We start from the raw sequence: 15432 nt of genomic DNA, 5'->3' as shown, positions 1-15432 counted from the left end.
GTGTGTCGTGCCGAATATGTAAAACTGGTCAATTAGCAAGAACTCATTTAAAATTAAGTCCTTTCTAAAATTTTCTCTTATACGTTTAAAGATACATTTTTTTCATTAATGTTGATGTAAAAATTTATAATTTTGCACCAAAAGGAACTTAGAAAACTTACCTAACCTTATTACAACAAGAACAATTTATTTTAGCCTAACCCAACTAAATATATTTTAGATTTGTTTACAATAATTTAATACTAAACAAACACAGTGAAATATATTTTTTTCGTTAGGTTCAGAATGATTTTGGCAAAATTATTGCATACACAAATTTTCACTTGTCCTATATGGCAAGATGAGCGTTGCTGTTTAAGCCAAGGTCGCAAGTTCTGCCTATTCGGCACGACATATATATATATATATATATATATATATATATATATATATATATATATATATATATATATATGTCGTGCCTAATATGTAAAACTGGCCAATTAGCAAGAACTCATTTAAAATTAAGTCCTTTCTGAAATTTTCTCTTATACGTTTAAAGATATATTTTTTTCATTAATGTTAATGTAAAAAATTTTAATTTTGCCCCTGCTAATGGAGGTAAGCGCATTCTTGTGGTTGGTGACTCTCAGGTAAGATATATTGACCGTGCTTTTTGTAATAGGAATAAGAAGATGAGAGATAGAGTGTGCTTCCCTGGAGCTGGTGTTGGGGACATTGTCAACAGGCTGGATAATATCATGTCAGGTAATGGGAACAAGCCCATTATCTGTCTCAGTGCTGGTGGAAATGATATTGGGAAGGGTGGGAGAGAAGAGCTGCTAGATAAGTACAGGTCAGCTATAGATTTCATTAAGTCTAAGGGAGGGATCCCAATCATATGTAGCATCTTGCCTAGAAGGGGAGTAGGAAATGAATGGTTGTCTAGGGCAATTGGTGTAAATTGCTGGCTAGACAGATACTGCAAGGAACTTGCAATCCCATTCATTGACAACTGGAACAACTTTTATGGCAGACATGATATGTATGCAAGGGATGGGGTACATCTCTCTGGGGCTGGGGTGGTAGCACTTGCAGACTCGATTGAGAAGGCCATTGGTGAAATGCCTATGATTTTAAACTGATGGAAGATAGAGGTATGGGTGTGTGTGGGAAACAAGCAGGTTGCAACACTTGGGTTGGAAACAGTAAATGTATAAAAGGCATTCAGCATGAAGTTATAAATAAAGACAATAGATCAGGTCAGCAAACAAAGGGGGACAGCAGAGGGCAGCAAGGGACTAGCTCCCTTAAGGTTTACTATACTAATAGCAGGAGTGTAAGAAATAAGATAGATGAGCTAAGATTAATTGCAAGTGCAGGAAACATAGATATTATTGCTATAACAGAGACCTGGCTCAATCTGAAAGATAGAGAGATGCCCTCTGAATGTCACATACAAGGCTATAAATTATTCCACACTGACAGGGTCAACAGGAAAGGTGGTGGAGTAGCGATGTATGTCAGAGACAATTTAAATTGTTGTGTTAGACAAGATATTAAATTAGAAGCGTCAGCCACTGAATCTGTTTGGTTACAGCTTCTCGAGGGCCGAGAAAAACTAATTTTGGGTGTGATTTACAGGGCCCCAAATCTTGATAGGGAGTGAAGTAAACTTCTATGGGACCAAATTCGTAAGGCATCTACATACGAAAATGTTGTGCTAATGGGAGATTTCAACTATAGACAGATTGACTGGAGCAATTTGACAGGAAATTTAGAGTCAGGTGACTTTCTTGATACGATCCAGGATTGTTTTTTAAAACAGTTTGTGACAGAGCCAACTAGGGGAAATAACCTCCTTGACTTGGTTCTTGCCAGTAGGGAAACACTAATTAATAATCTTGAGGTTAATGATGAGCTTGGGGAAAGTGATCACAAATCACTCAGTTTTAATATATCATGGAATTCCCCTAATAATGGCAATCAAGTCTCCGTCCCTGACTTTCGCTTGGCTGATTTCATAGGACTGAAAAATTACTTCGGTGGGCTGAACTGGAATGACCTGACTAAGGGTCAGGTAGGTGGTGATGGTTGCCGATATGATGCTTTCCAGGGCATAGTTCTAGCTGCTCAGTCAAATTATGTTCCAAATAGGGAAATCAGATCAAACAAAAATCATCCTAAATGGATGAACAATAGATTAAAATATCTGATTGGTCAAAAGAGAGGCATATATAGGCAAATCAAAAGAGGAGAGGGGCAATTGAGAAATCGATATATTCAGTTAAAGAGAGAAATAAAAAAGGGAATTAGAAAAGCAAAAAGAGATTATGAGGTTAAAGTTGCAAGAGAATCGAAGACTAACCCAAAAGGATTCTTTCAGGTATACAGAAGTAAGATCAGGGACAAGATAGGCCCACTCAAAAGTTCCTCGGGTCAGCTCACTGACAGTGATAAGGAAATGTGTAGAATTTTTAACACATACTTCCTCTCAGTTTTTACACAGGAGGATACCAGCGATATTCCAGTAATGATAAATTATGTAGAACAGGACGATAATAAACTGTGCACTATTAGGGTCACAAGTGACATGGTCCTTAGGCAAATAGATAAATTAAAACCTAACAAATCCTCAGGCCCTGATGAACTGTATGCAAGGGTTCTAAAGGAATGTAAAGAGGAGCTTAGCACACCTTTGGCTAATCTTTTCAACATATCACTACAAACTGGCATGGTTCCAGATAAGTGGAAAATGGCAAATGTGATACCTATTTTCAAAACAGGTGACAGGTCCTTAGCTTCGAACTATAGACCAATAAGCCTGACCTCCATAGTGGGAGAATTTATGGAATCAATAATTGCCGAGGCAGTTCGTAGCCACCTTGAAAAGCATAAATTAATCAACGAATCTCAGCATGGTTTTACAAAGGGGCGTTCCTGCCTTACGAATTTATTAACTTTTTTCACTAAGGTATTTGAGGAGGTAGATCATGGTAATGAATATGATATTGTGTATATGGACTTCAGTAAGGCTTTTGACAGGGTCCCACATCAGAGACTGTTGAGGAAAATTAAAGCACATGGAATAGGAGGAGAAATTTTTTCCTGGATAGAGGCATGGTTGACAAATAGGCAGCAGAGAGTTTGCATAAATGGGGAGAAATCAGAGTGGGGAAGTGTCACGAGCGGTGTTCCACAGGGGTCAGTGTTGGGCCCCCCTGCTGTTCACAATCTACATAAACGACATAGATGAGGGCATAAAGAGCGACATCGGCAAGTTTGCCGATGACACCAAAATAGGCCGTCGAATTCATTCTGACGAGGACATTCGAGCACTCCAGGAAGATTTGAATAGACTGATGCAGTGGTCGGAGAAGTGGCAGATGCAGTTTAATATAGACAAATGCAAAGTTCTAAATGTTGGACAGGACAATAACCATGCCACATATAAACTAAATAATGTAGATCTTAATATTACGGATTGCGAAAAAGATTTAGGAGTTCTGGTTAGCAGTAATCTGAAACCAAGACAACAGTGCATAAGTGTTCGCAATAAAGCTAATAGAATCCTTGGCTTCATATCAAGAAGCATAAATAATAGGAGTCCTCAGGTTGTTCTTCAACTCTATACATCCTTGGTTAGGCCTCATTTAGATTATGCTGCACAGTTTTGGTCACCGTATTACAGAATGGATATAAATTCTCTGGAAAATGTACAAAGGAGGATGACAAAGTTGATCCCATGTATCAGAAACCTTCCCTATGAGGATAGACTAAGGGCCCTGAAACTGCACTCTCTAGAAAGACGTAGAATTAGGGGGGATATGATTGAGGTGTATAAATGGAAGACAGGAATAAATAAAGGGGATGTAAATAGTGTGCTGAAAATATCTAGCCTAGACAGGACTCGCAGCAATGGTTTTAAGTTGGAAAAATTCAGATTCAGGAAGGATATAGGAAAGTACTGGTTTGGTAATAGAGTTGTGGATGAGTGGAACAAACTCCCAAGTACCGTTATAGAGGCTAGAACGTTGTGTAGCTTTAAAAATAGGTTGGTGTTGCAACCCCTGAATGGGTTACAATGATTATTATGTATATATGTAATGTATATTACTTTTTCATTTAATTTTATATTGCTTATATTTGCGATAATAGCTAAATCGCAAATGTATTGCCTTATATTGTTATTTGACGTAGCTTATGTTGTTAGGATGTATATAAAATGTGCTCAGTTAGTCTTGATTGTCAAACTACTGTAATTATCGCTTGTCACTCGTTATACTGCCGGCTTCTGAGATGCAGTTGTCCACGTAGCTATCACGTGATCGAGGGGGGGGGTGTCCTCACCTCTCGTGAAGTTTTCAGTCTGCTGTAGACTCGCTTGGTGGTTGGACAGATTGTCTGTCTCATTATTCTTGTTAGTTCTGTAGAACTTTGTTCACAGAACATTGTAAAGACTTAGTGATTTTCGACGTTGTACTGAGGTTGTGTGTCACATAGACACTCTGAGTATCTCAGGTCCTTAGCTATAGCTTCTGACCTAATTTTGTACTGGTTTCTGTGCATTGTCACAGTCGGGTTTTCCTATGCTGAACGTAGATTCAGTATTATGGGAGTTTTGTAACTTTTGTGGAGGATCTGCAGATGGTCCCTACTTAGTGTCGTTATATTATTTCCCAGTTCCTGATTCTGTGTCGCAGTCGCTTGATATTGCATTGCTATTGGGCTTAGCTTAGAAAACATACCTAACCTTATTACAACAAGAACAATTTATTTTAGCCTAACCCAACTTAATATATTTTAGATTTGTTTACAATAATTTAATACTAAACGAACACAGTGAAATATATTTTTTTCGTTAGGTTCAGAATGATTTTGGCAAAATTATTGCATACACAAATTTTCACTTGTCCTATATGGCAAGATGAGCGTTGCTATTTAAGCCAAGGTCGCAAGTTCTGCCTATTCGGCACGACATATATATATATATATATATATATATATATATATATATATATATATATATATATATATATATATATAATTGGAAAGAACTTTTGAAATTATAAACAAAATCTTTGGAGAAAGAAATAATATAGAAAATATCTGGCACGCACTTGAATGTACCTTTTCAGAGATACTTAATTGGTAAAATATTCCTGTCATCCCTTTAAGATACTTATCTTATCAAGAGGTTATACTAAAACATATAAGTAATTAACATTGTCAGAATTATGCTTAATTATATTTATATTTCAGGAATTGTTAACGCCATATGTCTACCACCTCAAAATCTTGATATCAAGAGGATAAGTGAGCGACGGGGCTCGTGGGCAGCTGGCTGGGGTGTTACTGAGAACGGTTCTGTCAGTAACATCCTCTATCATGTTGGTTTACCCATTGTTCAGATAGAACAGTGTAAAACATTTGATATATTCAGCGGACAACTTGTTGACGAACAGGTAAATTGTGCAAAAGTCATTATAATTGAATTTGTATTTGGTTAAATATTATTTTCAATCATAATTGTGAAATGCTGAATTTACCTGATAGGCTTTGCGTACTCTACACATCCCCTCACATGTTTGTTGTTGCCGGTGAAGGGCTCTTCATCCAAGGAACAATACCTGACCTTCCTTTCCTGTAATAAACCCGTTTTCCTCCTCTTCTCCCAGTCCCTCTATCACCCCTCCAGATTTAATGCATTTTCCGGTAATGTAATAATAATAATAATAATAATAATAATAATAATAATAATAAGAAGAAGAAGAAGAAGAAGAAGAATTACAGTCTAAATTCATCAATATCATTCAGAGCTGCACGATGATTTCTCTCAGTTTGTTCTAAAATCTGTATAAGGTTTTCCTCTGGACTGACCCTTTTTTTTTGTTTATCTAAGGATCCTGTTTTGTTTCAATGTTTATGGTGCATCATATTTCCACTTATTTTGTTTTTTAGTGGCAGTTATGCATTAAATTTGCATTTTTTTTGTACCCGTCTATCAACACATTATATAGGCTCATAATGATTTGTTTGTTATAAGAACATAAGAAAGAAGGAACACTGCAACAGGCCTACTGACCCATGCCGAGCAGGTCCATGTACTTCCCCACCCGATAAGCCCAATGACCCACCCCCCGGATTAGCCCAATGACCCACCCAGTCTGGTCACCTCCACTCAAAGAAAGAGCACGGCACCATACCCAGAAGCACAACCTAGTCAGGTCCAACTCACACCCACCCACACCCACTCATGTATTTATCTAACCTATTTTTAAAACACGCAACGTTTTACCCTCAATAACTGTACTCGGGAGTTGTTCCACTCATCCACAACTATATTACCAAACCAGTACTTTCCTATATCCTTCCTGAATCTGAATTTTTCTAACTTGAATCCATTGCTGCGAGTCATGTCTTGGCTGGAAATTTTCAGCACGCTATTTAAATCCCCTTTATTTATTCATTCCTGTTTTCCATTTATACACCTCGATCATATCCCCCCTAATTCTACGCCTTTCGAGAGAGTGCAGATTCAAGGCCCTCAGTCTATCCTCATAGGGAAGATTTCTGATACATGGGATAATCTTTGTCATCCTCCTCTGTAGGTTTTCCAGAGTATTTATATCCATTCTGTAATACAGTGACCAGAACTGAGCAGCATAGTCTAAATGAGGCCTAACCAAGGATATATAGAGTTGAAGAATAACCTGAGGACTTCTATTAGTTATACTTCTAGATATGAAGCCAAGAATTCAGTTAGCTTTATTGCAAACACTAATGCACTGTTGTCTTGCTTTTAGATTACTGCTAACCAGAACTCCTAAATCCTTTTCGCAATCAGTAGTATTAAGATCTACATTAGTTTATATGTGGCATGGTTCATTACCTGTCCAACATTTAGAACTTTGCATTTGTCAATATTAAACTGCATCTGCCACTCCTCCGACCATTGCATCAGTCCATTCAAATCATCCTGGAGTGCTCTAGTGTCTTCATTAGAATGAATTGGACGGCTTATTTTGGTGTCATCAGGAAATTTGCTTATGTCGCTATTTATTCCCTCATCTATGTCGTTTATGTAAATTATGAACAATAACGGGCCCAACACTGACCCTTGCGGAACACCGCTTGTGACGTGCCCCCATTCTGATTTCTCCCCATTTATGCAAACTCTCTGCTGCCTATTTGTCAGCCATGCCTCTACCCAGGAAAAAATTTCTCCTCCTATTCCGTGTGCCTTAAGTTTCCTCTATATCCTCTGGTGTGGAACTCTATTGAAAGCCTTACTGAAGTAGATATACACAATATCATATTCATTACCATGATCTACCTCCTCAAAAACCTTAGTGAAAAAAGTTAGTAAATTCATAAGACAGGAACACCTCTTTGTAAAACTGTGTTGAGATTCATTAATCAATCTGTGCCTATCAAGATGGCCACGAATTGCTTCGGCAATTATTGATTCCTTAAATTTACCTACTATGGAGGTAACGCTTATTGGTTTATAGTTCGAAACCAAGTACCTGTTACCTGCCTTGTAAATAGGTATTACGTTTGCCATTTTCCACTTTTCAGTCACTGTGCCAGTTTGTAGAGATATGTTAAAAAGATTAGCCAACGGTATGCTAAGTTCCTCTTTTCATTCCTTTAACACCCATACAAACAGTTCATCAGGACCTGGGGATTTGTTAGGTTTTAGTTTCTCTATTTGTCTGAGGACCATATCATTAGTTACTGCAATCGTGCATAGTTTATCATCATCCTGTTCTACATAATCTATTATTTCAGGAATATCGCTGGTATTTTCCTGGCTGAAAACTGAGAGGAAGTAGGTATTGAGAATTTCACACATATCCTTATCACTGTCAGTGATCTGACCAGAGTTTCTCTTAAGTGGGCCAATCTTGGCCCTAATCTTACTTCTTTATACCTGAAATAACCCTTTTGGGTTAGTCTTTGAATCCCTTGCGACCTGAGCCTCATAATCCCTTTTTGCTTTTCTTATTCCTTTCTTTATTTCTCTCTTTAATTTAATATATTGATTTCTTAACTGCCCATCCCATCTTTGATACGCCTATATATGCCTCTCTTTTGACCAATGAGATGTTTTAATCTATTGTTCATCCATTTGGTATCATTTTTGTTAGATCTAATTTCCCTACTTGGAACAAAAGTTATCTGGGCAGCTAGAACTATGCTCTGAAAACCGTCATATTGGCAACCAAGATCACCTACCTGACCCATAGTCAGGACATCCCAATTTAACCCACCCAGGAAATTTTTCAGTCCCATGAAGTCGACCAGGCGAAAATCTGGGACAAAGATTTGATTGCAGTTATCTGGGTAATTCCATGATATATTAAAACTAAGTGATTTGTGATCACTTTCCCCAAGCTCATCATTAACCTCAAGATTATTAATTAGTGAATCTTTGTTGGCAAGAACTAAGTCAAGCAGACTGTTTCCTCTAGTTGGTTCTGTCACAACCTGTTCTAAAAAGCAATCCTGAACCGTATCAAGAAAGTCACTAGACTCAAGATTTCCTGTCATATTGTTCCAATCAATTTGTCTAAAGTTAAAATCTCCCATTAACACAACATTTTCATATCTAGATGCCTTATGAATTTCGTCCCATAACAGCTTACTGCACTCCATATCAAGGTTTGGGGGCCTATAAATCACACCCAAAATTAATTTTTCACGTCCCTCGACAAACTGTAGCCAAACAGATTCTGTGTTCGATGTTTCTAATCTTATATCATGTCTAAGACAACAATTTAATTTATCTCTGGCATATATCGCCACTCCACCACCCTTCCTGTTGACCCTATCAGTGTGGAATAGTTTATAATCCTGTATGTTGCATTCAGAAGGCATTTCTCTATCTTTCAGGTTGAACCAGGTTTCTGTTATACCAATAATATCTATAATACCTACATTTGCAAGTAATCTTAGCTCATCTGTCTTATTTCTTAGATTATTACTATTTGTATAGTAAACCTTAAGGGAGCTAGTCTCTCGTTGCCCTCTACTATCTCTCTTTGTTTGTTGATCAATTGATTTGCCATTACTAGCAACTTTATTTTTAATATTGTCTTTTAAACATATCTCTGAGGTATCCCGGTAATAACTGCTGTTTTTAACCCTAATGCTGCAGCCTGATTGTTTCCCACAAACACCCATACCACTATAATCTATCAGTTTAAATTCATAGACAAGTCATCAATTACCCTCTCAATCGAATTGGCTATTGCAACCACTCCATCTTCAGAGAGATGAACCCCATCCGTTGCATATATATCACGTTTGCCAAAGAATAGGTCCCAGTTATCAATGAATGGGATTGCAAGTTCCTTGCAGTACCTGTCAAGCCAGCAATTTATACCAATTGCCCTAGACATCCATTCATTGCCCACTCCCTTTCTAGGCAAGATGCTACATATGACTGGGATCCCTCCCTTAGACCTGAAGATTGAGACACTTATGCAGCATATGGGAATCTTTATTCAGGAAACGTTTCGCCACACAGTGGCTTCATCAGTCCAATACAAAGAGGAAGGCGTAAGGAGAGGAGGAGTATGAGGTAATCAGTCCCTCAGCCTGGAGTCGATGTGTTCAGTCCATCAATCTTGTAGAATGTACAGCATAGGGCCGTAGACGTGGCTTATATACTGTAGTGAGGTGACTTAAAGCAGACGGAGGCGGGATCATAGTGGTACCATCCACTAGTCGAAGTAGGTCTTTGTCCAAAGGTTGAACAAGCGTTGAAGAATTCTTTGTAAGAAGATCCCATGATGCTGCAGTGTCAGACACTGTCAGACACTGTCAGACACTGCAGCATCATGGGATCTTCTTACAAAGAATTCTTCAACGCTTGTTCAACCTTTGGACAAAGACCTACTTCGACTAGTGGATGGTACCACTATGATTCCGCCTCCGTCTGCTTTAAGTCACCTCACTACAGTATATAAGCCACGTCTACGGCCCTATGCTGTACATTCTACAAGATTGATGGACTGAACACATCGACTCCAGGCTGAGGGACTGATTACCTCATACTCCTCCTCTCCTTACGCCTTCCTCTTTGTATTGGACTGATGAAGCCACTGTGTGGCGAAACGTTTCCTGAATAAAGATTCCCATATGCTGCATAAGTGTCTCAATCTTCAACTTGTCGGTTTTTCAAACCATTCATCCCTTAGACCTAACTACTTCTATGGCTGACCTGTACTTATCCAGCAGCTCCTCTCTCCTGCCCTTCCCAATATCATTACCCCCTGCACTTGTTATGGGCTTGTTCCCATTACCTGCCATAATATTATCCAACCTGCTGACTATGTCACCAGCACCAGTTCCAGGAAGGCACACTCTCTGTCTGACCTTTCTGTCTCTGTTACAAAATGCACGGTCCATATATCTTACCTGAGAATCGCCTACTATAAAAATATTCTTACCTTGATTAGCAGATAGGGTAGCTAATCAATAATATTTGCAAGACTATGTATGTATAATATTTATCATTTAGAAAACGGATGTTTTTTTTATTATAGATCTGTGCAGGAGGTCGTGCTGGTCAGGACTCTTGTAGAGGAGATTCGGGTGGCCCTCTGATTATGTCCGGTCCTCAAGGTCCACCGTTTCTGCAGATTGGTTTGGTTTCATATGGCCCGTCACCCTGCGGTGCCAGGCCAGTGCCTGGTGTTTATACCTCTATTAGTCACTACAGGAACTGGATTGAAAATAATATGAAACCCTAGGGTACAACACCGTACTGAAAAAATACTTCAGTTAAATTATTACCAAAAATATTAATATTCTATATAGAAAATTTTGCTACAAGTGAAGCACTCGCCTGTGACTGTACTACTAATAATGTGCTTGAAAACTAATTACCAATGAGCATTAAACAATATTTATTCAGTACTACTTTTTATTATTCTTGGATTTTTTTATTCTTGGAATTTATAAACTGTATAGACAGGCAAATAATCAGGACATTCTTGAGATAATTGCTAATATTCCTGAGTTCAATAATTTTAATTATTTTTGGCAATGTCTTGTACCTTGTCACTAAAGAATAATGCATAACAAATACATTATAGTATTTGAACTTTCAGAAAAACTTGGCATATACAATACATCTTTTGTAGTGATAAATGAAATTCAGAGGAAGACTATGAAAAAGAATTTGTATATAATACAGTAACAAGATTCTGGTGAAAGAAAATAAAGCAGTTTATAATCTATGAGAAAGATTAGTTTTATTTTTCAGCTTCTTGCCTTGCTATTTCCTACAGTATTTTCTTAGTAAATATGGTACATTTATAAAATTTGAAGTATATAATAAAATAACACATTGAGACTTATATATAAACAGTAATTTAAACATCATTGAATGCTCACTATTTCATAAAATTTAATATAAGCATTATCGAGATCACTTGCTTTATGCACAATGTTTACCTCCGAAAACTAAATTATGAAATTGTCTTCAGTGTAAATTGCAATTTATCTGCTGGAATTACTGAACTGTAATTGAAAGATTTATGTTTGCAATTCTTCTACTAGGAAATGCTAGGAATGCTCTAGTTGATAAAATTCATGCAGCGCGCACATTCATCTATGTTAAATGAAACCCAAGTGTAATTTTAACAAAATAAATAGAATATAAATTAATGGCGTGCCTTCATTTACAGAGAATTTTTTTTAGGATATCGGATTTACAGGTATGTTAAGGTCGATAAAGGAATCCAGCAGCCAAGTGAATTCTCTCTATTAATGAAGTCACTTGACCTTCTGTCTCCTTCCTCGCATCAAATCTGAATACCCTCACCCCTTCTCGCATGTTTTGTATCTGTGAATTTGTCCCTTCATTATTTACAGGTAATAGACTGAGAGAAAATGGATCGTTGTCCGCACCATTGTGTTGAGGCTCCCTAGTGGTGGTATTTGCTTTGGGAATGGGGATCATGTAGGGATGCGCTGTGCTGCCCTCTTGAGTTCCGGAGGGCGACTTCGCGTTTCCTTAACGTGGCAAGTGTATCTCTGGAGGCTATCTGTCGGATCCGGGAGGTGGGAACTAGAGGGGTATGCCACTTGACGGGTTTCCGGTCACCCATATCTTTTCGGCTTGGTGAATACTAGGTGGCTCGTGGATGCTAGATGGCTCGTGGATGCTAGATGGCTCGTGGATGCGTTGAGGCTCAGTGGATGTGTGGTGGCTCGTGGATGCTAGATGGCTCGTGGATGCGTTGTGGCTCGTGGATGCGTTGTGGCTCAGTGGATGTGTGGTGGCTCGTGGATGCGTGTTGGCTCGTTGAATGTGAAGTGGCACGATGGGTACTAGGGTGTCAACCAGGATTGCTGGTCTACTGGCTTGCAGTTTAGGATGGTGAGGCAGTGTCCATGCAACATCAGCACTACCAGCTGTGCGAGGGTATTCTTCGCCGGCAAGGGACATATAAGGTCTCTTTTTGTATCTTGACTCTAAAACCCGTAATAACACGATTACTAACTAATCACTTAAGTGATAAGGCTCGAATCCATGGCAGGCGTATCTTAACTCGCAGTACAATGTGCTCAACCATGGTTCATACATGGACCAGTGGTTAAGCACATCCCGTTCACTAATCTTTTTGCATTTCCTCGTAGCTTCTGTCCTCACCTCCTTTTATGAAAGAGAAGAAAAGAAAAATCTTTTACTGTGGACGATCGTATCCATGATTTAACATCTCCCTTACCCTTTCTGCTGCAACCTTATCAGATGCTGGCCCCTCAAGGGAGGTTCCTTGATACTGGTGAGGGGCTGTTGATCTAGGGAATTAGATCTGTGCTCCGGTTCCCTGAATTGAGTCTGAATACCTTCCATCCCCCAACATGCGCTGTATAACCCTACGGGTTTAGCGCTTCCCTGTGATTATTATAATAATAATAATAATAATCAGATGCTGGCACTCCAACGGACCTTACTGCCCCGGTACTGCCTTTGAGAAACACTTACTTCCCTGGCTTTTGTTCTGCAGTTCCAACTGACCCTTTTGATACTTTTGATCTTCGCTGGACTTTAACCATGGATGGCGAAACGTCTACAATAAAGATATCCAGATGTTGCACATGTGTCTTAACTTCCACTGGGAATTCCCGCCTACCAGTGACTATGCCCTCGTCTGCTGCCCGTCCCTATCCACTGACGCCTATATAACCGCCAGTCTTCTTGCCTTTGCTCCAGACTCTCCTCCACCACGATGCTGTGAACACTAACTCCAAGGCCGAGGGACTGATTACCTCATCTTTTGTATATAGTTCTACTGTCTTCCTATTATGTCCTAAAATCTGTATTGATAAAGCCACTGGATGGCGAAACGTCTAGAATAAAGATATCCAGATGTTGCACATGTGTCTTAACTTTCATATTGTCTGTATTTTATACCTTTCTTGCACAGAGTTGTAACTTAATAAAACATTAAGTAAGTATTTTTATAATTTATTAGGCAAATAGACAATGTCAAAAGCAGAGATGGAACTTGTTTCCAAACAAAAAAAATATAAAGGTGAACCAAAGAGCAACATGGACACATTGCAAAGAGATAAAACTTGCAATTCCCATTTTCATGAACTTCCTGAGATAGAACAATCATTCTAGATGACTGTTTCCTAGAATGAAAGGCTATGAAGCAATTTTTTCCCTTCTTGTTGCATAGATGTTTCCAATGTCTGAGCTTGAAGAGCAAGTTCATCATGATGATCTTCACGGTATTCCTCGATTCTAATACCTTTCCTTTCCCTTAGCTAATTTAGGCATTTTTGGATGGCCTATCTTCTTCCTCATCATCACTTAACACATGTGCATCTGGTGACAAGTATTTACCACTACTGTCAAGAAATTCCAGGTCAACTCTCTCTGGTTCTGAGTCACTTTCATCAAAGACAGATATATTTGGATTTCTGTATGGAGGCAGCACCACAAAACACTTTCTCATTGATTTGGAAGGACAATAAAAATATCCTGTACATACCCGAACCACTACTGAATTTACATATGCATTATCAAAATTAATATAAATATTTATTTACTGAAATTTATACTTCGACCTTGCAGGTCTGGTCCACAAATTTATTGGCATTTTTCCTTGCAGTTTTTCTTTCAACCGAGTGGTGCAGCCGTATTATGTGTCACACAGAATTTAATTGTTTATAAAAATATGTCTAAACTATTCATTTATGCACTACACACAAAAGCCAGAACTTACCTACATTGCAGTTGGGTGAAATCTAGGAGTATGTGAGTGTAACTCGAAGAAAAAACTGCTCTGGACGATGTCAAGTGCAAAGTGTTTACATTTTTGTCTCTCAATCAATGTGAAGGAAGCAGACGCCATTGCCACTTAGCTGGAGCAACTTGAAGCAGGCTTGTGATTGGTCAGAACTAGAAAATGGAAACCCAGATGCGCAGTGGGAGTAGGAAGACATGTTCAAAAAACACGCTTTGAGGCCAGTAAATTTATGGGCCTGCCCGACAGCAAATGACAGTAGACAGCAACTAAATTCATATCATAAGAGAGCATGCTTCACAGTCACTTCCAAAAACGACGACAATAAAAGAACAGGTAATACGACTGAACAGGGAAAGAAAGCTCACGAACTATATAAAAAGTCTGTGAATTTTAGCTAATGATACAAAAAGATGTTATCTGGGGGGAAAGAGGGCAACACCAGAGTGCTAGGGAGAAAAGGATCAACGACAGGTATGTTCTACAGAAAATCAATGGAGATCTGAAAGAATGCAAATATAGTATCAAAACTTAATTTAAGAAAGAAGATAGACAGGAAACATTCACCTACAATCCAGTGTTACTGATATGTAAATCATGCAAATTCTTTAAGTTAATTGGGAAGATAATCAGGACAGTCGAAGAGCACTTGGAGAGGAATATCATTAACAATAAAACCAATATAGCTACAGACAGGTGGGAAGGGAAGATTACATTTATATTGGACTTCAAAAAGGCATTTGATTCCATACCTCTCATGAAACTGCAACAAAACTTGAGGTGCAGGTTGGAAGAACCAGGAATGTACTCAGATGAATCAAATGTGCCTTAGTAGTAATAAAGAAAGTTATTTTTCAGAAATAGGTGTCAGAAAGGGCAAGAACAGGTAGCAGAGATCTGGAAGGAATTTGATTTGGACCGGGTCTGTTTTGGATATATGTGAATAACATACCAAAAAAAATTAGGTCAGATACGCTGATGTCAGTGGTCACGTGTGGTCATTCCTGTCCTGAGCTGTCTGGGTATTAGCGTGGGGTGTTACCAAGCACCATGGCTTGTTGTAGTGTTTTAGAATCTCAGGTTAAAATGTTGAAGGAGTTCTACTTCTTCAGGAGGAAAATAGGAGGCTGAATCTTTGCCTAGATGTGTTTGGCAGTGAGTGTGAGATAGTTGGTGC

At 38.5% G+C, this 15432-nt stretch overlaps 1 protein-coding gene across 1 annotated transcript in view; it reads left to right on the top strand.

Moving 5' to 3' along the window:
- LOC128685519 (CLIP domain-containing serine protease HP8) overlaps window positions 1-11238 on the top strand; it is a 34176-nt gene extending 22938 nt beyond the window's left edge. Inside the window, exons 7-8 of the mRNA XM_053772092.2 lie at window positions 5242-5444; window positions 10536-11238. Of these exons, the coding sequence (XP_053628067.1) occupies window positions 5242-5444; window positions 10536-10742 (410 nt within the window). The 3' untranslated portion in view covers window positions 10743-11238. The remainder of the gene's footprint in view (window positions 1-5241; window positions 5445-10535) is intronic.
- Window positions 11239-15432: the final 4194 nt, after the last annotated feature.

Source organism: Cherax quadricarinatus, chromosome 8, assembly GCF_038502225.1.
Source record: "Cherax quadricarinatus isolate ZL_2023a chromosome 8, ASM3850222v1, whole genome shotgun sequence".
Classification (NCBI taxonomy): Eukaryota; Metazoa; Arthropoda; class Malacostraca; order Decapoda; family Parastacidae; genus Cherax; species Cherax quadricarinatus.
The sequence above is the reverse complement of the archived record's forward strand: the minus strand, read 5'-3'. Positions and strand labels throughout refer to the sequence as shown.